The sequence below is a fragment of the Serinus canaria genome, chromosome 2 (genome assembly GCF_022539315.1).
Source record: "Serinus canaria isolate serCan28SL12 chromosome 2, serCan2020, whole genome shotgun sequence".
Classification (NCBI taxonomy): Eukaryota; Metazoa; Chordata; class Aves; order Passeriformes; family Fringillidae; genus Serinus; species Serinus canaria.
Window position 1 is genome coordinate 108,646,128 of NC_066315.1, and position 24,008 is coordinate 108,670,135.

Here is a 24,008-nt window from a genome sequence, read left to right on the forward strand (position 1 = left end):
CCAATCCCCAAGTGCCAACACCACACCAGAAGATGGATGATAAGAAGAAGGAGGAAGAGTCTTGTGACCTGCCCTGTTTCCTCCATCTTGTCTCCTTAACCCCCCTGTACCAAAACCCCAAAATCTGTAATTTACCCTATAACTACATTTTCCCTTCACCATTCACACCGGGTAATTCCCACAGGTTCCATCTTTTCATACATCGGTGGCACATCCCTAGATGGATCAAAATCAAGCCACCAAGTGCTTTTGGCAACATTCCAAGACCCCCGAGACCCCCAAGGGTTCTCTCGGTAGCTCTGGACATCAGAAATGATGTTCTGAGTTCCCACAGAGACTTTTTTCCAACAAGCTCAGTAACTCAAGGGCCTGACATTATCCTCCTGTCCTAAACAATATTTGACTGTTCAGTTGCTGAGCTTCACTTTCATGTCAAAGTAACCAAAAGATTTTTTTGCCTTTTTTTTTTCCTCCCCCAACATAACCAAATACAACTTGTGTTACTATGTAGCATGACAGGACCCCGATTTAGAAGCAGTCTAACCCTGAGCTGTTATTCTGACCATCCCCTATGGCTATCAATCAAAACACTGCTACTTGTGACATTGTCAGTAATTTTGCTCTTTTATCTTTATTATGACTTGAAGAGTAGTTGGAGTGGAAGGTTAGTTTTGTATAACTAATATTGGTGATGAATGGCAGTGATAATATATTGCATGAAGAACATCTATTAAAGTCTAAAATAATATTCTGCTGCCTAAAAATAAATTGCAATGCAAAACATTTTCAGAGCTAATGAACAATAATTCAGTCCTACAAAAGAATTGGAACTTTGAGGAGTAAGGACCTTTAAGCCAACACACTCAAGCTAGAAAGATGCTGATTCTGACAGATACAATATTGATTCTACCACTAATTAACTCAAATCTTTTGGCCCCGATAAATTCAAAAGCACTAGTGTAAATCAACCAAACAAACAGCTATGAACCTTGGATAAAACATTTGATTGCTGAACATAAAAGCTCCACTGATTCCATCATCATGTGGCATCTTCACAGTGTGCACACTCTGCAGAAACCCAGAGGAAAAAAAAAATCTTCCTGGCACAGAAGTGGAACTACTCGAGAGCTGTTAACCACTCCCTTAAAGGGAAGTATAGGAAATAAAGCCACAAATGCAATCTTCTTGAATTTTCACTTTCTCTCTGAACTGTATTGTACCTGCTCACGTCTTTATTTTTCTCTTCTCCCATGATTCTTCTCCCTCATGTTCCTCCTCTGTACGCCTGCAGCTACAGCATCCCCCCAAAACACTAACTCCAAAATGCAAAAACAGCATCAGCTGAGCTTTGCTTAAACTATTCTGTAGTTACAACCTTGTTTACCCAATCTGCCAAGAAAAATCTCCCATCTTCTTTCTCCTTGGAAAGGAAGCCTACCTTTTCCAGGATTTCCTTAGTCAAGACTGAGAATGCATGCTCAATGTTCACGTTTTCTTTAGCACTGGTCTCAAAAAATGGCATTCCATATTCCCAAGCAAGCTGAAAAACAAATGTAGGAAATGGGATGAACATTCTTCAGGAAAAAAACCAGTTCCTAATACTAGTAGCAAGCGATATGAAGGTGTTCTGACTGCTAACATTTGATTAAACCACTAATTAAGTACATGACTGCTCAGTAAAGTACTCTATATTCATCTTTAGTTTATAAATTTCAGGTACCTTTTAAAACATTCTTCTTAAATTTCTGTGTTTTCAAAACAGCTTTTTTAACCAATCTTTACTTGCAAATAACAAGAATAAAAATCCAGTGGGTCTGTTCTCAGTGTTTTGATTTATTTGGAAAATGAACTGTCTCCTAAGCAATTATTTAGAGGAAACTAATGGAGTGCCTGCAGATAAAAATATGACAGTAACTGTTGAAGAAAAGTGGCAGGATGAAATACAAAAAAGAGATGTTCCTTTATGCTAGACAGAGAGAAGCACAGAGATAACAGGCAAGCAAAGAAAACATATGCATGCAAAATGATATTATGGTAAAAGGCAAAGAGAGAAACTACTTAGATGGGCAGCATAGACTTTACATTGGTTGGTTTTCTTTAATTTGCTCCTGTTGTCTTATTTCCAGTGAATTTCCATTACAGATAGCTTTGAGTAATGTTGGCATAATAAAAAACCCCAACACAATATATATACAATAATCAGACTTCAACATTTTAGTCAAAATATAATAAAGATTACACTAAAGGTAAAAAAAAAAGTAAGCAAAATGGTTTGCTTTCTAAAATGCTACAAGAATTTGTAGTTCTGAAAATAAAGATGAGATCTAACCAATTCATTAGAATCATAACTTCACAAGGGATTCTGAAACTCACTGGACTGCTGTGAACTGTTTTTGGTACTGCAGCAACTTGTTGCAGAAAGTTAAGATCATTCAACTATTGCCAGTACAAAACAATGATGCATAAGGGTTCATAAAGAAAAAGACAAGCAATAAAAGAATACTGGGCTAATAAAGGAGAGAGAACTACTGGCTCACTGATTATAAAGTACACAGAAACTACTATTAAATGCCCTTTTCCTTTGTTGTATCATGTAGAAGTTTCCTATTTACAAACTTTGATGAACACAAACCAACCCTTTAAATCATGGAATTGCAGAAATAATTTTGAAAGACAACCCCACTTGTAATGAGGGTCCTGCCCACACAATATTGGGTCAGCCATGGCTTTGCCTACAGAAGTCTTGAAATCCACCAATGATAGAGATTCTGTAGCCTTTATGGGATCCTCTTCCATGGCTACAGCAACATTCTAGTGCAACTGCTTCTCCTCAACTCCAAGCTGAACCTCCCAAGCCAGGACTTGTGTCTGCTCCCCATCTGTTTACTGTCTGCCTCTACTGAGAAGAGTCCATTTCTGTCATTCCTTTAGTGCCACTTCTTTTGCTGCAGACCAGTAGCCTGGTCATTACCCAGCCTGGTCTTTACCCAGCCTGGTCCAGGCTCCGTAGCCTGCTCTTTACCCAGCTCCCTCTCCTCATGGAATACCAGTACTAGACCCCAATCACCTTTATACCTGTCTCCTGGCCCAGCTGCAGTTTCTCAACACCCTTCTTGGAATGGGAAAGCCAAAGCTGGACACAATATTCCACGTGGCCTTGTCAGCACTAAGTAAGGGGGGTAATAATTTCCCCAGATCTGCCATCCATTTTCCTTCTAATGTAGCCCAACACCTTTAAAAGCCATGAGGGAACACCGCTGACTTATATTCAAGCAGGTGTTCATTGGAACTCATCAGTCTTTTGTGGCAGGGCAGTGACTCCTGCCTTGGATTATTCCATCACAGGTGCAAATCTTTGCACTTCATGAACATCACAATATTTCCGCTGGCCCAGTTCCCAAGTTTATCAAAGTCCCAAAAAACTGGTGTTCTCCCATGCAGTGTGCCAGCCACACCCCTTAATCTCATGTCACATGCAAATCTCCTTCCATCATCAGCCAATTCACCAATGAAGATGCCAAACAATGTGACTGAGGCAAGGCTGACTGCCTATAGTTCCTGGAGCCTTCTTCCTTGCCTTTTTTAAAAGACACATCATGGCATCAAAAGGGATCTCTTCCAACCACCATGATTTTCAGAGTTGACTGACAGTGGCTCAAATCACAATGATCTCTTTCAGCACAATTGGGAGAACTTCCTCATGTCTATGGGCACATCTAACTTTCCTAAGCAATTTCTAATCCAAAGCTTTCCTACTGCTGGCTGACCTGCTCCTCCCCAAACCAAGCAGGGACCTGCAGAGGCCTGGGAGAGAGCTCTATTTGTGAAGACCAGAGAAAAGAAAAGAAAACCAAATCAAAAAACTTTGAGTACTTGAGCCTTCTCTGTATCATGTTACTACATTGCCCACTACATCAATGCACCTCCATTTTCTCTATACATGCACAATATTGCTCACAGAAGATTAATGTATGAATTTTTTTAACTTTACCCTGCATATTGCTAAACTCTGTGGCAAGCAAGTCCTCAAAAAATGTAGCTCTAATTTTTTTTTTCCTTTGGGAGCATCTTGAATAGATCCATAAATAAAATACCTAAATACACTTACAAACCTGTGGGAATTATGCTACTGAGAAATTATATTTTATAATATCCTTGATAACAGTTTGGAGAACTTGTGTGAAATAAGCTTGTATCTTACCAACAACAATAAAATAAGTAATGCTAATACTACTTCCTAGCAAAGTGCTGGTGTGATTTCTTAGTGCTGAATCAGAGAGATATGTCTGAAATATTCCAAAACTGTGCAGAGTTCTATTACGTGTGAAAAATCAGCTTTGAAACTATAAATCAGCTTCAGCTATGAAGAGAGCAAAAGCAAAAAAAAAAAAAAAAAAGGAAGATGATTTTACTTGGCATTTTCTGTTAGAAAGATTTGATAGGAGAAAACCAGCCACATTCTGTCATATAACCTTCAGCATTTTTATCTTTTAATGAAAATGATAATCATACTGGGGATGAACAGAGAAGCCCAAGAAGATTGAGTTAGAACTTTTATCTGAGTGAATAAGAAGCAATTAATGCAAGAAAATGATACTTCATAGTGTTAAAATTAAATATCTCAATTTCTGCGTGATCACAATGACATAAGTTTGTACAAAATGAATTATTACATAATTTTGTGCAAAAAGAAACAACAAAAAATTTACTCAGCATTAAACTGAAATGAAATTATACATGACAGCCACTCAGTTATAACAGATTTTTACAGAAATGCCAATATAGATTATGAGATTCCCAGGGAACCTAGAATTCTTCTGTGCAAGAGACTGAACAGAACAACACCTAAATCTCATTCTATCAGGGTAATAAGAAATATGTAACTATAAATTATTATTTGTCAAAGTTAGAATCAAACTGTTTCCCTCTTAATTAGGGTATTTTCTTCTTTAGAGTGAGAGGACAATTACTGTCTCTCTCTCTGCTAAGAGAATCTTTCTCCAGCACATTCAGTCAGATCCTTTAGCACTTGTAAATCATATTAAAAGAAGAAAACGTATAACAGAAGAGTTGCCTTGACTCAAAACATAGGCAAAATATAGAATGCAGACTCACTGGGGGATAGGTAATGATTTCCTTCTGAAAAGAAAAATACTACATTAAGAGGAATTTTGGTTGCATGGTTAAGAAACCAGAAGTCAGTAAATGTCATGGTTAATACCCTAAGCAAAACCCTGCTACTGCCCTCTGGTGCACATGCATCCAGTGACTCTCTAGGTTTCTGACAGAGCATCCTTTGTGGGAGACTACAACATGTATTTTTCAGCAACCTTATTCCTTGTACACAGATATGGTACATTAACACTGAAAGCATCTTGAATGTGAACTATGAACTCTCAAGAGTGTAATGTTGTCCAAAAGTTGGTGTTATTTTTTTTTTGTTTTTTAAATTTCCTAATCTGGGATTATATAATTGGCAAGAAGCTATCAGTGTGTTTTTCTTTTAAACATGAGACATCCTGCTTGACTCACCATGCCTGAAAGCATAACAAGAGGGCTAATTCCAAGTTCCAGAGAACAGATGCATACAGTCTGCAGTAGCAAAATTTACTGGTATATAGGACATGCTGTCCTGCAATATTAATTATCCCAGTTTCTTCTGTCATAGCATGGCTTCTGAATTTCCTCACTGGTTCTCAGTGAGAGACTTTTGCCATTCCCTTTAGAACAGCACTCCCCACTTAGTAGTTCTTCCCCTACCCATGATCAGCAGCTAGAAACTCTACTGCAGTACAGTCAACCATACGTCACATACACAGTTTTGGGGAGTTGGATGTTCAGTATTTGTCCAGTCTTATTCAAGGCTATTCAAGAGACAATGCAGATCACTTTGCACAGGCCACCAGAATAGTTCTTTCACTGATGAGTGATATCAGAAAAATTATGCTGAATGTACTTTATTTTAATATTCTACATTACAACAGTACTCTGAAAATGCAGTCTATATAAGATTTCTGTTGTAACATCTAAAACTTTTAAAGTACATTTTAACCTTTAAAAGAAAAATCGGTATTCTGAAGAGGTCAGCAAGGGATTACTTAATGCATTTCTATCACTCCAGAACTTCCCAACTGTTCTTCTAGAGCCAGGTCCTAATAGAACTTTTGGAATTCAGGAGCTTTTTATCATTTTCAGTTTAACAGCTCAGTCACATACTAAGAAATTCAGGAGGACCCAAAGAAAGTACTAGAGATACCTTTTCTCCTTTCTGTTTTGGAACTACCCGTTCTGACTCCTTATCACACTTGTTGCCCAACAGTATTACGTCCACTTCATCACCTGCTTTCTAAAAGAGAACCAGCATTAATAAATGTCAAGTAAGAAAAAAGCAAACAACAAAAGCTCTTCACCTTCAGCTCACACTAACCTTCAGCACTCCATTTCCTTGAAAGTAAAGGCTAAATTCTCTCATGACCTTCATATGTGCAAATATTTTCCACCAGTTACTGGGATTTGGAGGAAAACAGCGAGAATGCAAAGAGCAGAAAAAAGCTACTTGGAAGTGCCACGTATAATTTCCAACCTCTTTCGTAAGATATAAAGTATATGGTGCATGGGCACCATCTTCTGATGAATGCTCCAGCTTGAGGCTTTAAAGTGACTGGAAATGCCCTGAATTCACAGACACTGCCCTACTAAAAGTAATAGATTCATGGATTAGCATATGACTCTGCTCTACACCCAGCACTCACAACTAAAAAGGGAAGGAATTTGCTGCACCTGAAAGAGCACCTCTCTGTGCTTCACTTTTGCACACAGACAGTAAAATTACTTTCAAAGTGTTCAAACTCAACATAAAAGTCTGATTATTCCAAGACACTAAGAAGAAGGCAATAGATTTTAATGAAGTAAAATTTAAAAACCTCATTGATTTCAAAAGGAAGAAAAATCTACCTTTTTGACCTTGTCTCCTTCTCTGTACCTCTAATCCACTCACATGCATGATGACTGTGAAATGCACTGGGTTTTTCACATCAGTGTTATTTTAAGATAAGTCATTGTAACTATACGTGACTGGAATAATGACAAGAAAAGGGAATAATTCTGCAACAGCATGAGGAATTGAAAACTGACATTCATTGTGAAAATCATAATATTTAAAACTGCTTTCAGTGCTTAAATGGAGGACACTGAGGATCCCAATGTACAAACAATTGAAGCTACTGATGCCATGGCTTTTATTCTGGAGGTACATGCTCCCACAGCTTCCCTGATGACTCAAAACCTGGTCTCAGGCTGCAGATCTCTCTATGGGGACTTTGATGGAATCTCTGATCTCTGTCAAATGCTTAACTTTTGTAACTTTGTCATAAGACAAAATCCATCACAACCATGCAGAGAAAAACCTCTATTCATTAAAGGATGAAAGAACACTATTTTTAGTCTATTTCTACTTTTAAAACAATTAGAAGACTTCATCAGTAGGCACAATTTAATATTAAGGAACACTATTTCTTTTTATTAATCCATTCTCCTCTTAGAGTCATCTAGAGTTATTTCAGTTGAGTTTAAAAAATGAAGTAAACTTCATAAGAGTACAAAGTAGTGGGCTAAAATAATGAATTATTCTAACCTGGATTAACAGACCAAAACGTTGGCTGTTTCAGAATCCATTGAAGCTTCACTCATTAAGATCAGTGGCTCTCCTACATAAGATCACAGATATGAGCCCCAAAATAGGCTAAATAGACAATTAAATCTCATTATGTAATCAACCTTTAATTTGGAAGAATACTGAAGGTTGATGAAGGTTTTACAAGTAACATTTGACTTCACTGTGAAGTTAAAGTCTAGAGGGAAATACTTGCTTACTGCATGGACAAACTAACTAAATTCATTCTGTAACCTAATTTCTGTATTAACAGCACAAATTTTTGCTGTAGGAATGTTCTTTCTAAACAGCTTCAAACAATAACATTTAAATGAGGTTTGGGGTACCAGGCCTTTCAGCAAGTATTTATTAGTAGTACCAATCACAAAGCATTTACTTCTGCAAATAACTACTATTTCTACATCAATATAATGTATTAATGTATTTTCACTTTGTCTGGATCCTCCACCAAAGCACTTACACTTCTCCTTTTTAAAGATGGTATCTTGCAGTTTCATGCATTTACAAAACTGAAGATTGTTAGTCAAAATGATGTCCATTTTAAATTCTGAAAATTGATTATGTATGACGTCTCAAAAAATTAAATCAATACGACTAGGCAGAAGTTTGACCATGTGCTCAGCTGGCATAAAAACTGCATGGGTACACTGATTTCAACTGGCCAAAAATATGGCTTTTCAGTGCTTCCAAAAGCTTGCAGTATATTTTCATGCTCTGTTATTTATAGCTCAGGAATAAGCTTTCCAAATGCAAAATCTATAGCTAAAAAGATGAAGGCTATTTTACAGTTAAAATCCTATTATGCAAGTCAGCACTGAATAAGCTCATAGACTCAGGAAACATTTTCCCCACATATTATGGAAAAGTACTATTAAAAATCATCAATTTCATAAAGGCAGAAATAATTTTTTTCCAGATAAATTTTTACTCTAGTATCTCAAAAAATGCCAAATTTTGGTTCACTCTCTGTTTTTCTTTGCATTTTAGCATTTCAAAGTTCACATTTTACTGAAGGTCAAAATAAACATAATCTGAACCTGGAGAATACCTACACTACTATATTTTCAGAAGGAAAACATCATCATTGTATTTTTCTGAAAAAAATGGAGCCAAGAGATTTACTGAGACTGACCAAGTGTTCTCAAGTGTTTGGCACAGCTTGGAGCCACCAGGTTTTGGCAGAAAGGTTTTTCTGCCACTGGGTTCCCAGGCAGCTGGATGTGGCAGCAGCAGGAGCCAGGCTGCTCTAAGCAGTGGCCACGGGAGGGAGCAGCAGCAGAGCCTCCAACTCAGCAGTGCCACATCACACTGGACACTCACATCACAGTACCACAGTCTCTGTAGCCCATTACTGACAGGGGCCACCTACCTGTGCCCTTCACCCCACTGCTTAATGTCCACCCAGCCAGGGAAGCACACAACCTGACTATGAGACTATTAACAGAAATCAAAAATGCAAAAGCAAAAATACCTTGCTCATTCTTTTGTATATAATTTGTCTGGGGATTTGGGTGGGTTTTTTTCAAATGTTAGAGGTCTTTTTTTTCCTACAGATTTTATTTTCCAGAAGTGCTGTGATTTCATGTGAGTATGACAAGAGCAGACACCTTTTCTATGAGAAAACTTCACCATAGATGTACTTCAAGACTATTGAAGAAACTATTCCTTCACTTCTTACATGGTGACCTACCATTTAAGACAGACCTACCAAGAATGATCCCAACCTCCCCTGCAGCAAACTCCCCATGATGATTATGAGCTCACCCAGAGTCCTCATATAAAGCTATCTATCCAGGGATACATCTTCCAGAACACCTTGTCCCTTGACCACATCTCCAGGGTGTAGCTGTGAAGGGCTGCTTGATATTGTTACAGTTTGAAAAGGCAACAGAAGTTTGTCTGTAGGTCCAAACAGTGAAACTGAGAACCTGTACCTGATGAATAATCTATGGGAATTCTTAAAGTCTGTATTTGAGGAAGAAATGTAGCTTTTCATATTTGAAGAAGATGCACATTGAGATGAAGGCAGAGCTGGAAGGCCATAAAACTGGGAAACGTCTTACTCATTGGACAATGACACTAGAAACCTACCCTTTGTAGTACTGAAAAACAATTTTTTAGAAATAGACTGTCCTCAGACTCTCTCTAAAAGCATCACATGGGCAGTGTTCATATTTGGATGGCCAAACATGTCTCTTCCCACATATTTTCCTAAGTGTTACCTTATGACCTCAATTACAAATGCCTGATTTCCAGGACTTCAGTGGAAATAAATGACTGCTCAACTTTATTTGTCTACCAGCAAATTTACAATGCAGTAGATATAAACCCAGGACTACAGACAAACCAATTTAATAAAATAACAAGAGCAAGAATTTTAAGTTCTAATCAATGCCATAATGACAAACCTATCTATGAACTGGGACAATTCAATCCTTTGACATCAAGCTTTCCCACCTAAGGAAGAAAAACTGAGAAGAGTTTCAAGTCAAACTAATTTGCACTTGTAAAGCAGTTTGTTGTGCTGCTTTTATTTAAGTATGATGCTGAAAGACAGTCTAGTCTCCCAAATGCACCAGAGGAACCAAACCAAAAAAGGGCACTATGCAGAAACGAGAGCAACTCAGTAATTAATACAGTTCATATCCTGGTTGAGGGATCACTTCTTCAGGTAAGACAAACAGGAAGTTAATGTATTAAAAAACCACTAAACTACTGTCACCAAAACTTGCACAAGAAAAGAAAATTATCTTCTCCATGCAGAAAATTCTGTGATGGCAAACCATTTCCAACACAGAGATAATTGTTAGCAGCTGGTATTGCCACCTTGATGGCCACATCAGAAGACTAGCACAATTAAAACAAATTCAAGGTATTTAGAAGTAAATTAAGACCTACCTAATGTCAACCATTTTTGGAGACCCAGATGCCATGCGTGGATAATGGAGTGATTTAGGCTGGCAAGGACTTCTAGAAGTCAGCTTATCTAGTCCTCCACTCAAAGATAGGCCAACTTCAAAATCAGGTCAGGCTGCTGAAGGCCTTGTTGAATGGAGTTTTAAGTGTCTCCTTTAAGTGATCCTGTCCAGCCACCTATTTGAACCACTCTGTTGTGAGGAACCTTTTGCCAATGTTAGATGGAATCTCGTTCAAAATATCCTGGAAAAAAACCTGTTTTCTGCAAAATTATTTGGTACACAGCTGCTTGTATTTATTTTATTTTCAAAGGCCAAGAAGCATCAGCCTTTCAGAACAGGTGCATACAGCAGCTAAAAGCCATGTCAGCAGGAGGAACACTTTAATAAAATGGGCATAACCTGCAATTCTACAAATAAAGAATGGTTTCAGGTTCTAAAGCTATCTTCCTGCAATTATCATGCTCCTAATGAATGCATTACAAATCCAATATCCCTACAGTGGACTTGCCAGTAATGTCCTAAAATATTTATCTGTGCATGAGTATATTTTTCTAGCAAGCTTTTAAAAGGTACAGTTATGTTACTTAGTTTCCTCTAGTTCTGAATTTAAATATTACAGCAATACATATATGGAAGTATACTTGTGTCTTGTACTTCCTTGCACAATAATTCATTTTTAATAGTGAAGCTGCTGTATTCCACATTTAAACTAACTGAAATATAATGAGAACATTACTGGTAATCTGATTGTAATTGCACTGACTGGCCAGTTTTTATAAAATCAATGGGAGTTTTTAAGAATACTAAATTGCTTGGATTGTTATTTTCAGCTGTTGCAAAAACGGCTTAGCACACTGAACAGATTTTTAAAAAACTTTCTGTTTAAAATCTTTATGTGCAAAGAAGCAAAAAATGAGAGCATAATGTAATAACTGAATTGCCTCCAAAATTCCTGTTTGACTGGTTCAGGTGCAAGCTTTACACCTATTAGTCTGGTATTTAGTGAAGTCTGTATTCTCTCTGTTTCCCTTTTAAAAACTTATTTTTTCTACGCTTGCACATTTTAAATGGTGCTGTAGCAACAGTCACTTTGATTTTGGGCATTTGTAGGGAATTAAATACTGGTTTACATTCACAGACCAAAGCAAGTGCAAGTAATGTCACCGACCTCCAGGAAGTAATTAATTTTCATGAAATGCCCTGTCTTTTAACAGTTATTGCTTAAAAACATTTCTTTTGCAATGAATAGCCCCATATATTTTCACCAAGACACTTCAGAAATTGATATCCCACTAGGACTAAATTAAATTTTTTATTACTATCTAGCTCTATTACAACACTAATTGCTACTTTTGAGATTGGTACAATCAATCATGCAATTTACATTCCTAGAAATTGTTTTAGATTGAGTATTTTTCCATTTTTTAAACTTCAAACTAACAGGAGTACCTTCAGGAGTTCAGATTAAACAGTCTAAGTATTAATACCTTGAGTACCTTTAAATGAAAGCTTTTAGTATGTCACAAACTGAGAGCAGGCTTGTGCAGGTATCATCTCCTGATTAACTAAATCAGATCTCAACCTGCAGGGTGGCCACAGGAGCTACTCTCATCCTTCCCTCCACTCTAGCTATGCAGCCCTGATACCTTGCTGTTTATGGCTGTGCACTGTAGCCCACTGAATCAATCACCCTGTTGATCTAACTGAAGATGACAGGACAATATGACCTCTTTGGAGCCAGTGTGAAGCCAAAACAATATTTTACATTGAAATATAGATAGATAGATAGATAGATAGATAGACAGACAGACAGACAGACAGAAATGGATATATGAAGATAATCTACATTTTCAGTTTCAGGTAACAGTAAAACTGCTATCATACTGTTTGCTGAGATAAATCTATGTTAACCATGAAACTGTAAAACCAGTGGCATATCTAGCTGTGACTTTTGTTTGGACAACAGAAGAAAGGCACATGCTTTTCTTAAAATAAGAAAACAGATGTGTTAGTTTAAAGTTTGTGCATACAAGCCAGTAAGAATATTGTGTCATCAAATCTCCTTTGTAACACATTACTGAAGTTAGCCTCTGTTGCCACTAAGACTTTTAAGATGGCTCTAAGGTCAAGAACAATTATTTACTAGATTACCAGAGTAATGTTTAAAAAAATGAGATCATGTGCATATAAGGTTTTCCTAAGGATATAAGATATCCCACTTATATATTATTGGATATATGATCATGTGTAATTCATTAATTCAGTTGTATACTGAAGCTGTAAAGAGAGAAAATAATATATCTGATGGTTTTATTTCAAGCCCCCTGTTCCAAAATAAAAAGCCCCCTTTCCCATCCATCCCCACCAAATCACAACAGTATTAAAAAACCTCCCTTAAACTTTACTTGATTTTGATTAATGGAGAGCACTGTCTTGCTTGTATTCTTGCACTAACTTCCACAAGCATACTAACTACAAACTGCTGTGCTACTGCTGAGGGGCAATATCAGTGCTCCCTACACCATCCTTAGGAGGGAAAGTAGAGAGAAAAATACTGGTCTTTTTTCCCAGGTATCAAGAGACAGGATGCATGGGAGTGGCTCAAAGTTGTGCCAGGGATATTTGGACTGGACATTGGGAAGTATTTCTTTACTGAGCTGGTGGTCAAACACTGGAACAGGCTTCCTAGGGAGATGGACAATTCCCCAAGTCAAATTAAAAGGCATCTGGACAATGCTCTTAATAACACAATTTAACTTTTTGTCAGTGCTTAAGGGGTTGGGCAGCTGGACTAGATGATCATTGAAGGTCCCTTACAGCTGAACTTTTCTAGTCTAAAACTGCCTTGCCTCTATCTAATAAAGAGGACATCAAGAGACACCTACCAAAAAAAGACTTGGAATACAGTTAGAGTCAGCAGAATGATCCCTCATCTAAGGGCTTGCCCATGCCTCCGTCTCTTCACATTGTTTCCAGACATTTTTCTTCTGGACTTCCTACTCCTCCCTGTTTACCTTACTGCAGCTCCAGTAAGCTTTCTATGAGCCTCTCAAACTCACTAATAGAGCAGAAAAACCACTCAACTTCTTTTGCTGTGTTAGTTTTCTACCACATTAGGAAGTCAGAGTGAAGCACAGAGGGCTTTGACAAGCTCCAGTGGGAACACATACCCTGTCTGGCAGCCATGTGCTGCTGAATCACTTCCTATGTCACATGAAAGCACATATTTCTGTCTGCAGCACCACGAGCAGCTGAGCTAACCAGCCTCCCACTCCACTTCCTCCCTCTTGAAACCATCCTCTCCAGGAATATGCAGCAAGGACAAAGAGGATATTTAATTCCTTTGATCTTGGGATGAGGTAACTACACTGAAGTAATGAAATTAGGAAAGGGAAATCACTGGCTGTGATACAGAATTTTGATATGGAATCTAATTAAAATCCCAGGATGAGCTCATGCAGACTGATCTATGCATAGCCACACCAGTGACAAGAGCACCATAATGCAGCAAAGAGGGATTGGAAGCTATGTTTTAGAAGTACTTCAGAAAACATTCCTCCATCAACATGGGCTTGCCTAAATATAAACCATGTTTCAGTTTCAGATGACAGTAATTCTACTATCATACTGTGGGCTGAGTTAAATGCAAGAAATTTTGCTTAGAAACATACAGGAACTAGAATACCTCTCCTGCAGTCATTTAAAATGACACATTAATTACCTTCATTTAGTGATCAATTGCTGACAGATATATTTACCTCATATATGTCATTTATCCAGATTGTTATACTTTGAAAACTCTTCAGATTTGTGATGTCATATACGAGAACAAAGCCTTGTGCACCACGGAAATAGCTGGTACTAAGTGTATGGAACCGCTCCTGGCCAGCAGTATCCCTGAAGGAAATGGTAACATCACACACACACAAACAAACAAACAAACAAACAAAAAAGATATTATCAGACTGCAAAATCCCCAAGAAAGATTACTTTACTTTAAGGAGTATTGTTCAAATTTTAAATTATGTACTCTAACACGAAAGGAAGAAAAAACACAGATGACAGAAAATCTGGGTGCCAGATATAGCAATAAAATTTATTCTGTATAATACAGCTCTACTAGGAAAGCCAAGCCAGTGGCTGAAACCTGAGAGTAACGTCAAGCCCACCATTCCTTCTTTATATAAATAATTCAGGTGATAAAAATATAAGATGTCAGATGACATCCCCATATTTTGACAATCCCTATGTAAACTGTGATACAAACAACAACCTGGTTTAGATGGAAGACAGGTTTTGAGAAAAAGCCACAAAATATAAGGACACACTGGTTCTTACACGTAATGCCAAAACTTGAGGAAACAAACACAAATGGATTTGCTTCAGGAGATGTTGGCTACAAAGTACCATACCTGAAATGTTTCTACACTACTACACCAAGCAAGAGGAACAAATGAGACATGCTCCAAGCTTTGTCCCAGTCCCAGAGACATGACATCACTGGCATGAGTGAAACCTGATGGGAAATAAAATTACTAAGGAAGGTGCACGCCCAGTGGAAGCAAAGTCAGGTGACATGGAAAGAATACAGAGATTCTGTTTGCCACCATAGGGAGAAAATCTGTGTGGAGTTGAAGCTGACAGAAACATGGGAGACAAATTTTTTTTCAAATATATGAATGGCAAGAGGGAGTGTAGAAATAACATCAGCTCATTACAGGATGAGGATGGTCACCTCATCCTGTAATGAGCTGATGTTATTTCTACACTCCCTTCTGCTTATCCACCTGCTTATCCATGTCCCCTCACCTAGAGGGACATGGATAAGCAGAGGTGTTTCATGCATTCTTTGTCTTCAACACAAATGACAGACCAAGGGGGTCTCAGGGGCCTGAGCTGGAGGACCATGACTGTGTGAATGATCAACATCCAGTAGACCCTGAAATTGTGTGGGATCTGCTTCTCCAGCAGATCCCTACACATCCATGAGGCCTGATGGGATTCATCTGAGAATTCTCAAAAAGCTGGCTGATGTCATCACAAAGCCTCTCTTGGTTTTTAAGCAGTCTTGGGAGTCTGGAGAGGTCCCAGCTGACTGGAAGCAGGGCAAAGCTATCACAGTTTTCAAGAAGGGCAAGACCCTGGAAACTACAGGCCTGTCAGTCTCACTTCAGTGCCCAGTAAAATAATGAAAAATTTTATTCTGGGAGATAAACCTGGATTACAACACAGTCATTGGTCACAGCACAGCAGGCCAAAGCCCTGCTTGTTGAACCTGGCTTCCTTCTATGAAATGTTAATCCACTTAGTTGATCTAGAAAAGCCAACAGATACGACCTCAGTGAACTTCAGCGGAATTTTTGGTGCTGTCTCTCACAGTACCCTCCAGACCAATGTCCAGCACCCAGCTGGATAACCATGCTCAGTGATGGGTGAGCAGCTGGCTCACAGGTCAGGCACAAAGGGTTACAGTGAATGGGGTGACATAAGGCTGGGGTCTGGTCACCAGTGGGGCTCTGCAGGGCTCCACCCTCAGCCCAGCTCTCTTCAACATCTTCATCAACCACTGGGGTGCAGGATTCAAAGGGACACCAAGTAAGTTTGCCAAAGATACTAAATTGGTAGAAGCTGTTGACTCCCTCCAGAGCAGAGAGGCCCTGCAGAGAGACCTTAACAAATGAGAGGACTGGGCAATCATCAACTGCACAAAGTTTAGCAAGGGCAAGCGCTGGATTCTGCACCTGGGATGGAGCAATCCTGGTTCTGTGTACAGACTGGGGAATGACTTGCTGGAAGGCAGGGCTGCAGAAAGGGACCTGGGGGTCCTGGTCACTGGCAATCTGAACATGAGCCAGCAGTGCCAGGATGGCCAAGCATGTCCTGGGCTGCATCAGACCCAGCAGCACCAGCCAGGCATGGGAGGGGATTGTCCCACTCTGCTGTGCACTGGCGCAGCCTCACCTCAAGTGCTAGGGGCAGTTTTGGATACCACAATATAAAAAAGGCATTAAGCTCTTAGAGAGCATCCAAACGATGGCCATGATAGTAGGGGAAGCCATACAAGGAGTGTCTGAAGTAATTTGGTTTGTTCAGCCTGGAGGAGACTGAAGGGAGACCTTGCAATCCAATTTCCTCACAAAGGGAAGCAGAGGGGCAGGTGCCAATCTCTTCACTCTCATGACCAGTGACAGGACTTGAGGACATGGCCTGAAGCTGAGTCAGGGGAAGGTAGGCTGGCTATCAGGAAAAGGTTTTTCACACAGAGAAAAACTTTTGTCACCCACTGACCGTGACAAAAGTTCAATAAGCACTTGAATAATGTTCTCAGGCACATGGTGTGATTCTTGGTGTCCTGTGCAAGGCCAGAAATCAGACTCAATGATCTTGATCGGTCCCTTCCAACTCAGCATATTCAATGATTCTGTGAATTATGCCTATAAACAAGCCCCTATTACTTTTGCATTAAAGCCTGTCATGAAATAAGTGCAGATCCGATACTGGTCATATCATTCATATACAGATTTACTCCTTGACAAGTTAAATACTGGTATATAGAGATAATCTTCAGTACTAGATGTTTGGAGAGCCAGGAGTCAGAAGCCCTACACAGCCTTTAGAAAAATTTCAAAAACAAAAATAGTGTACGTTCCCAAAGATTCATCTTATCAAAAGTAATTTCTCTTGGTTAGCCTTTTGAACATACATGTGATCTTGCTTTGTCACTTTCCTCAATGTTCCTATACAATTAAATGCACTTTACCTGGATCATAGATCTGCACTTGTTTGTATGCTGCAAGTTTTAATGCTAATGAAACCCAGTGACAGCCTTCTTTTTAACGTACGTTAGTTGTTGCAAAAAAATATACTCTCCCAGGATAAATTCAAATTTTAAAATTTTCTAGTAGGAGCACCTGCACACTATGAAGACACACAATTCAAAGTAGATGAGATTTTTCATGTCATAACGCAATTTAGTTGGCTTTTTTTTGTGATACTAATTAAAACTTACCATATTTGAAGTTTCACTCTTGTATCATTAAACATTACTGTCTTTACTTTAAAATCAATGCCTAGAAGAAAAAAGGAAAATCTGTAACATTTCTCATAATAACATGGATTCCCTTTTGAAGACTGTTTCTCAGCTCTAGTTATCATGCAATTTCAAACAGAAAGTAAAAAGGAACAATACCATAGAAAGAATAACTAGCCAACTGCATACATTCAAAATGGAAGTTTTAAAAGGAAATTATTCACTGAGTGCCAATACATTGCACAAATACAATACAAAGCAATGCCAATACCAAGCAAAGAAAGGGCAGGTCAAAGCAAAGGTGAAGATACTCTGAAACTACAAGTATTACCATGGATTGGCAAGGGACATGACAGCAGTTTCATGGCCTATGCACAGCAGTACATTGCACAAATACACTCGTGATTTTCAAGAGCATGGCAGCTATGAGTGGGAAGCTAAAAATGCTTACAAATCAGCTGTCACATGTGCAACACAATTTTTCTGTCCTTACTTTCAAATCCCTAAAAAAGATATCCAGGTGTACATAAGCAGAAATAGGATTTGCCTGTACACATCAAGTGTAAAGACAAACATACATGGGATTTAATTCAAAATGAAGAGGACTGGCTCTACAGCCTAAATCAGATCCAGAAAGCCAGTGCTAAAAGCAAGCATTAACACTTAAAATCAATGCAGAATGTTGTCTCTACGTACACTACGGATCCTCCCTCAAAGGTATTTTCCTTATGATTTATAGTGTTTTCTTTTATTGAATTGTCAAATCAGTACTCCAGATGTGTTAGATGATACCTAGACTTATGAGCTGTTGAAGTTCCGGATCTAAAATTAGAATCTGCTAGCTATCAGCTGCTATCTTAGAGTGACATATTTTTGCAGAGTAAAGCATTGTTTCCCCTATTACTTCATTGCTGAAGTTTGAAATACCATTTGATAATTTCCATGATTGCTTTTGTCCCCCACTGCGAAACAATTAGGCTCTTTTTGTCAATTATAATAAATGAAGTTAAGGTAACATTATGACAGCTGACCATACAGTATGGGCAAAATTCCATAAGATCAAACTATAGCTACTTAAAATGACAGTGTCTTTTCACCAGTAGTAATGTCATTTGAAGGAACCAAACAGATTGAAAAATCACAAAAATTTTAAGTTAATACTACTGTACTGATTTCTGTAAGAATGTGCAAGCCAAATTACTTTATCAAAGGAAAGCACCCATGGCAGCAAACCAAAAATGCAGAGGAAATGCTCCCTTCCTTTGTACTGACAGATGTATTATGCACAAAATTTTGACAAGTACACTCTCACATGCATGCACTCACATGCACTTTCAATGCTATTACCATTTTTTGTGTGTATGTGGTAAGGGAGTTGAGGTGGATTTTAAAAATTATTATGATAATCATGTCCTTCCCTTGATGAATTTTCATTTTTTCATTGCAGCTTCAACGAAAAGGAAAGATGAAATAATATAATTGGTATTGGTAATTAGTATTACACAAAGCTTCCTTGATGGAATTAATATTGTCAGAAGGAAATGTGATTTAAGTAAAATTTGCTCATGTAAGGTGAAATTCCAATGTGATGGAAAACATTTGCTCCTGAAATTCACATGGTTTTGTTTAATTATCTGTATAATTCTCTACAATTGATGTTGAAGCTGTTGAGAGGGACAGAGTATACATTGGGAGGCTGGAATGTCACTTACAAATGGTGCATTGGGAACACAGCAAAAAATTAAATTCCAGACAGGGATTACCAGAACTATAAGGAAAAGTTCTTAGTTGACATACATTTTAATAATAAATTGCTATAAGCTTCTAAAAAAAATTGAAAAAAGGGAAGCAGAGTGCTGAATCAGACTAAAACTTAATCTAAATTAAAATCAGGCATATTGACTTCTTAAGTCAACTTCAAAATTTATTGACCTAAAAGGTCAATGAATGTTAGTGAAAAACAAAAGTCAATATGTTCTGCATGCATGAATTGTTCATGTCTTTATATGAAATTTCCAGCAAACTTAGCAAATTGGAAAGACAGAAAAGGAACATGAGATACACAATGCCCAAGACAGCTCACGGATTTCAGATGCTTTTAAGGCCTACCTGGTATACAACCTGATCAACAAAACAAAGCAAGCATTGATTACAGCTCCTGAGATAAATGTTATTGGAATGCAACAGCATGTACTTGCTTCTTTTAAGCTGTCAAATACAACTGAGAAGGAGGATGCTGGGTGCGAGCTCTAATTCTGGTTGTTTTTTCCAACTTTTATAGCCATGAAATTTTTTTTCTTTATATTCCAAAGAGTAAATAATGCCCATATTAGGACTGAGGCACCTTAAAGACAATTAAATATAAAAAGCATAAAAATAGTCAGCCACAGGGTAATTCAGCTGTGAAATGCCCCTCTCTTCCCTCCCTCTGGCCAACTGCAGAAGTCCTCTTCAAAGAGGTTGTTTGCAGCTGGCCTGGAAAATTACAGCACACTTTTCACCCAAACAGAGTTAGTGGGTTCCTGATAGAAAATGGTCAAAAACGTATGTCTATCCAAAGAAAATGCAAGTTTGAGTAGCTTAGCAGGACACAACAGTGAAAGCATGGACACAGGGTGGTGAATGCCCCTGTGCAGGTTCTACCCAGCCCACTGCCTGTCATACAGCAGGATGAGGAACAGGGAAGCAGTTCCTAGCAGCTCCTGTGCCCAAACTGGGCAAGTGCCCAGTGAAATGTGGGTTGAGTTTCCAGTTACTCCTAATCCATATTTAACCCCTCCTAGTTGCTGGCACATTACTTGGATCAGATTCTTTTCTGAATATGTCAAGCAATGTCCGAAGCAGAGACTGAGCTGCTAAAAGTACTGATAATTCCTGGTTTGCTGAGAAAAGCAATTCATGGGATAAAATGGTTTGTTAAGAAAACAAGAGTGACAAAAAGATCTAGTTTTGTTAAAAAAAATTAAGATGTGAATTGCTACTGGTGTTCTTGACACAGGACACATTTACCTTCAACCTGGTTCATTTTTGTTGATTACTTTATTCCCTTCTAAAGTAAATATCAGGGAATCTACATAGACTTTTTAATCCTAATGTGGAAGTTGTACCACTTTCAACTCTAACAGATTTGGGAGGACTCACAGCTCTGCAGAAATGTTTCTCACAGAAAACACATGTGCTGAAGGACCACAGTGACCATAATACAGCAAAATAACCTCACAGCCTGTGAGATCACAGTTCTGTTCACTGGTATACAAGAAGGTTTTTCTGTTGATAAACCTCTATGACTTCATATGCAAAACCATTGTTTAAACAAAAACATTTATTCTTTATAATCTATTCATAATACAAGGCATCCACCTTATGATGTATGTAAGTTTAATTAGAAAACTATAACTGCTGATAATTTATGTAACTGAAGAGGAGGAAGGGCACCCAGCCTTGAGTATTTAAGTGCTCCATTAAAAGCTTTCAATGAAAATTTATGGTGGATGTATTTTTTGCATTTTCTCATAGAATACATAATTTTAGAAAACTACTACAAAATGCTTGTCTGGCTTTTCCCCCTGCAATAACACTAGGATCTCTCCTAATAACACAAATCTGTGATTCATGATGACATAGAAATGAGACTTTCAACAACATTTTAACTTGTGTGCCTATGACCCTCTGTCACCATGGAAGGTGATGGCACGTGATTTTGTCAGGGAACTCAGGAAGCTGCAAGACTGCACAGTCAGGATAATGTTCCCTCTACTCAAATCACCATCTCAATTGGACAGGTAAAGTGAAAAATCACCTGACAGCAGATGAGCATTTAACAGGCTGTACAACAGAAAGGGATCATTTGACTGAGTTTGTATGAAACAGGGATCCAAATAAAAACAGTTATTTGTTCCAATGGTTATCAACAGTGAGGAAGGAGACATCACAAACTGAGAAAACACTTGTGTCTTCTTCCTTTACATTGCTAGGAGCCACAGTCTCTAGGGCATCCTCTCCATTCCAGCTGTCTCCATGAAGAAGGAACCTTCTACTTCTAACACTACTCGTTTGGAAAACACCACTCATGATCCCAACTGTTTTCCAAGTTCAAGCTCTAAAACACATGGTAAAATAGAATTAAACGGAACACAGTATTTCAGAAATAACTGTAAAAACACATTCAGGTAATAAATACCATGTCTGGATTATTCATTTATATTCAGATAAGCATTTTTTAAGAAATGTTTTTAAATATCTCAATAATAGGCATCACTAATGAAACTAAAGAGATTAATCTTAGTCCATAAACTGTCACAAAAACTATTATCTTCATTAGTCCTTGAAATAGTTCAAGTCACAACTCGGGAAATACATTCTAAATATTACCACCATATAAAAGTTTTTTGAGTCTGCAGTGAACTGAATCAGGAGTAAAAGAAATTATGTCTCAAAATAAGAACCTCATGGTCAGGAATCTCAATGTAAAACACATCAACAAAGCTGTTATTTATTTTTATAGCCATTCTTTGGGGTTTCTTGCTAAGCCTGGCAACAAGTTGCCTATTATTAGGAACAATTTCCTAACTTGACAGTTGTGTTCTTCTCTCTTTGTCTGCTGATTTCAGAAACTGCTTTGTAAGAAAGGGCAAGAAAATAAAAAGTGGTTAAAGTTCAGCCATTCTTATGTGGGCAGGTCAAGTCATCTTGTGTACGTTAAGTATTCCCTGGACGAACTACTGCCACAGCTACTGTCTGGTGTTTAATTCCACTATGCCAGCTCCTCCAGGATTGAAAGATGTGTAAATGAACCATGCATATTCCAAACGCAGGAATACACCATTTCCTGGCATAATTTAGTTTTCTTTTCAAAATCAAATCAAATCAAATCAAAGAAAAAGTATTCTTACAAACAAACCCTTAAAAATTAAAATATCCCAATGAGGATTTGGGAAAATGTCCACAGCAAATCAAACCACTGCACTCACATAACACATCTTCATGCTTAAGACAAGGATTTCAGCATGTGGACAGTCATCCTGCCATTCCCCATGGCACTGTGAGCCTGGGAATGCCAAGGCAGTGGGGAGCTCCCCATCACCCACCAGCTGCAGCGTGCCAGGACAGAACTGACATGGTCTGGCAGGGTTAATGATTTCCATCATAGCTACAGCTCTACTTTAATCATCACGCACACTGTTAACTGCAGTAGAAGACATCCATAAACTATTAAATTATACACACAAAGTTAAAGCCCTTTCTAGCCTGAAGTATTGATGAAATGGGCTTTTTACTGACATCTGACAGCTCTCTGAGGCTGATAACCTGAAAAGAGGCTGTAGCCATGTGGGGATGGGCCTTCTCTCAGGCTACAAGAGACAGGACAAGAGAAATTAGCCTCAAGCTGTGCCAGGGAAGGTTTAGGTTGGACATTAGAAAGAGTATCTTTCCAGAAAGTGTGGTTGAACATTGGCATGGGCTGCCCAGGGAGATGGTGGAGTCACCCCTGGAGGTGTTTAAGCCCGGACAAGGCACTCAGTGCAGGGTCTGTTTGACATGGCAATGTTTGGTCACAGGTTGGGCTCGGTGATCTCAGAGCTCATTTCCAGCCTAGCTAATCTAGGGCTCTGCTTTGTTTTCTCTGCACCTGCACCGACGTACAGCAGCAGGGCCTCAGTGGGCAGTAAGAAACGTGAGACACAAGTCTTCACAAGTCTACACCAGGAGCAGGCTCCCAGTGCTCAGACGAGCAGCAAGGACAGTGTAACAAGCCAGCACTTTGCAGTGGCTCTGCAGCCAGTGTGACACATGTCCTGACATCCCGGCAGAGGTTTAAGGCGCTGGACGCGGCTGCAGACGCGCACAGCCCAGCGCAGGCAGGTTTGACACCTCCCAGCTGACAGCGCCGGTCTGGCCGTGTGCGAGCCGCGGGCACCGGCAGGGGAGGGCGAGGGGAGGCAGCGAGGCGGGCGGGGCGCACGGAGCCGGCGGGCACTCACCGATCGTGGCCATGTAAGAAGTGGCGGGAGAGCCGGCGGGAGGCGAGCCGGGCTCCGTGTACCTGCGCACGATGGAGGTCTTCCCCACGCAGGACTCTCCGGCCATCACGATTTTCACCAGCAGCGGCCGCGGCTCCGCGGCCGGCCCCAGCCCCGCCATGGCGGGCGCCGAGTGCCGGCCGGGCCGGGCCGCGCCGGGGCGGGGCGGGAGCGGGCCCGGAGCCTCCTCAGCGCCCGCCGCTGCCCCGAGCCCGCGTTATGTTATTATGCAAAGATACACTTTTTTTTTTTTTTTTAAAGAAGTTTCATCACCAAGGAGGAAGCGGGGAACTTTCACAATCCCCATGACGCTCCCCCCGTGAAGTACAGAAATAAACAGTCTGGTTTCACATTGCTTCCTGGCGTTA

At 39.2% G+C, this 24,008-nt stretch overlaps 1 protein-coding gene across 4 annotated transcripts in view; it reads right to left on the minus strand.

Moving 5' to 3' along the window:
* Positions 1–23,807, minus strand: part of LOC103827240 (ras-related protein Rab-10-like) — a 32,484-nt gene extending 8,677 nt beyond the window's left edge. Inside the window, exons 1-6 of one of the 4 annotated variants that reach the window (XM_050971452.1) lie at positions 23,602–23,807; positions 17,600–17,660; positions 14,349–14,487; positions 6,257–6,346; positions 1,439–1,540; positions 940–1,068 (exon numbers count right to left, since the gene is read on the minus strand). In XM_050971452.1, the coding sequence (XP_050827409.1) occupies positions 955–1,068; positions 1,439–1,540; positions 6,257–6,346; positions 14,349–14,487; positions 17,600–17,660; positions 23,602–23,761 (666 nt within the window). In that variant the 5' untranslated portion in view covers positions 23,762–23,807 and the 3' untranslated portion in view covers positions 940–954. Of the gene's footprint in view, positions 1–939; positions 1,069–1,438; positions 1,541–6,256; positions 6,347–14,348; positions 14,488–17,599; positions 17,661–23,601 lie in introns of those variants that run through there. The other 3 variants (XM_018909759.3, XM_050971453.1, XM_050971454.1) reach the window with 3 other exon arrangements.
* Positions 23,808–24,008: the final 201 nt, after the last annotated feature.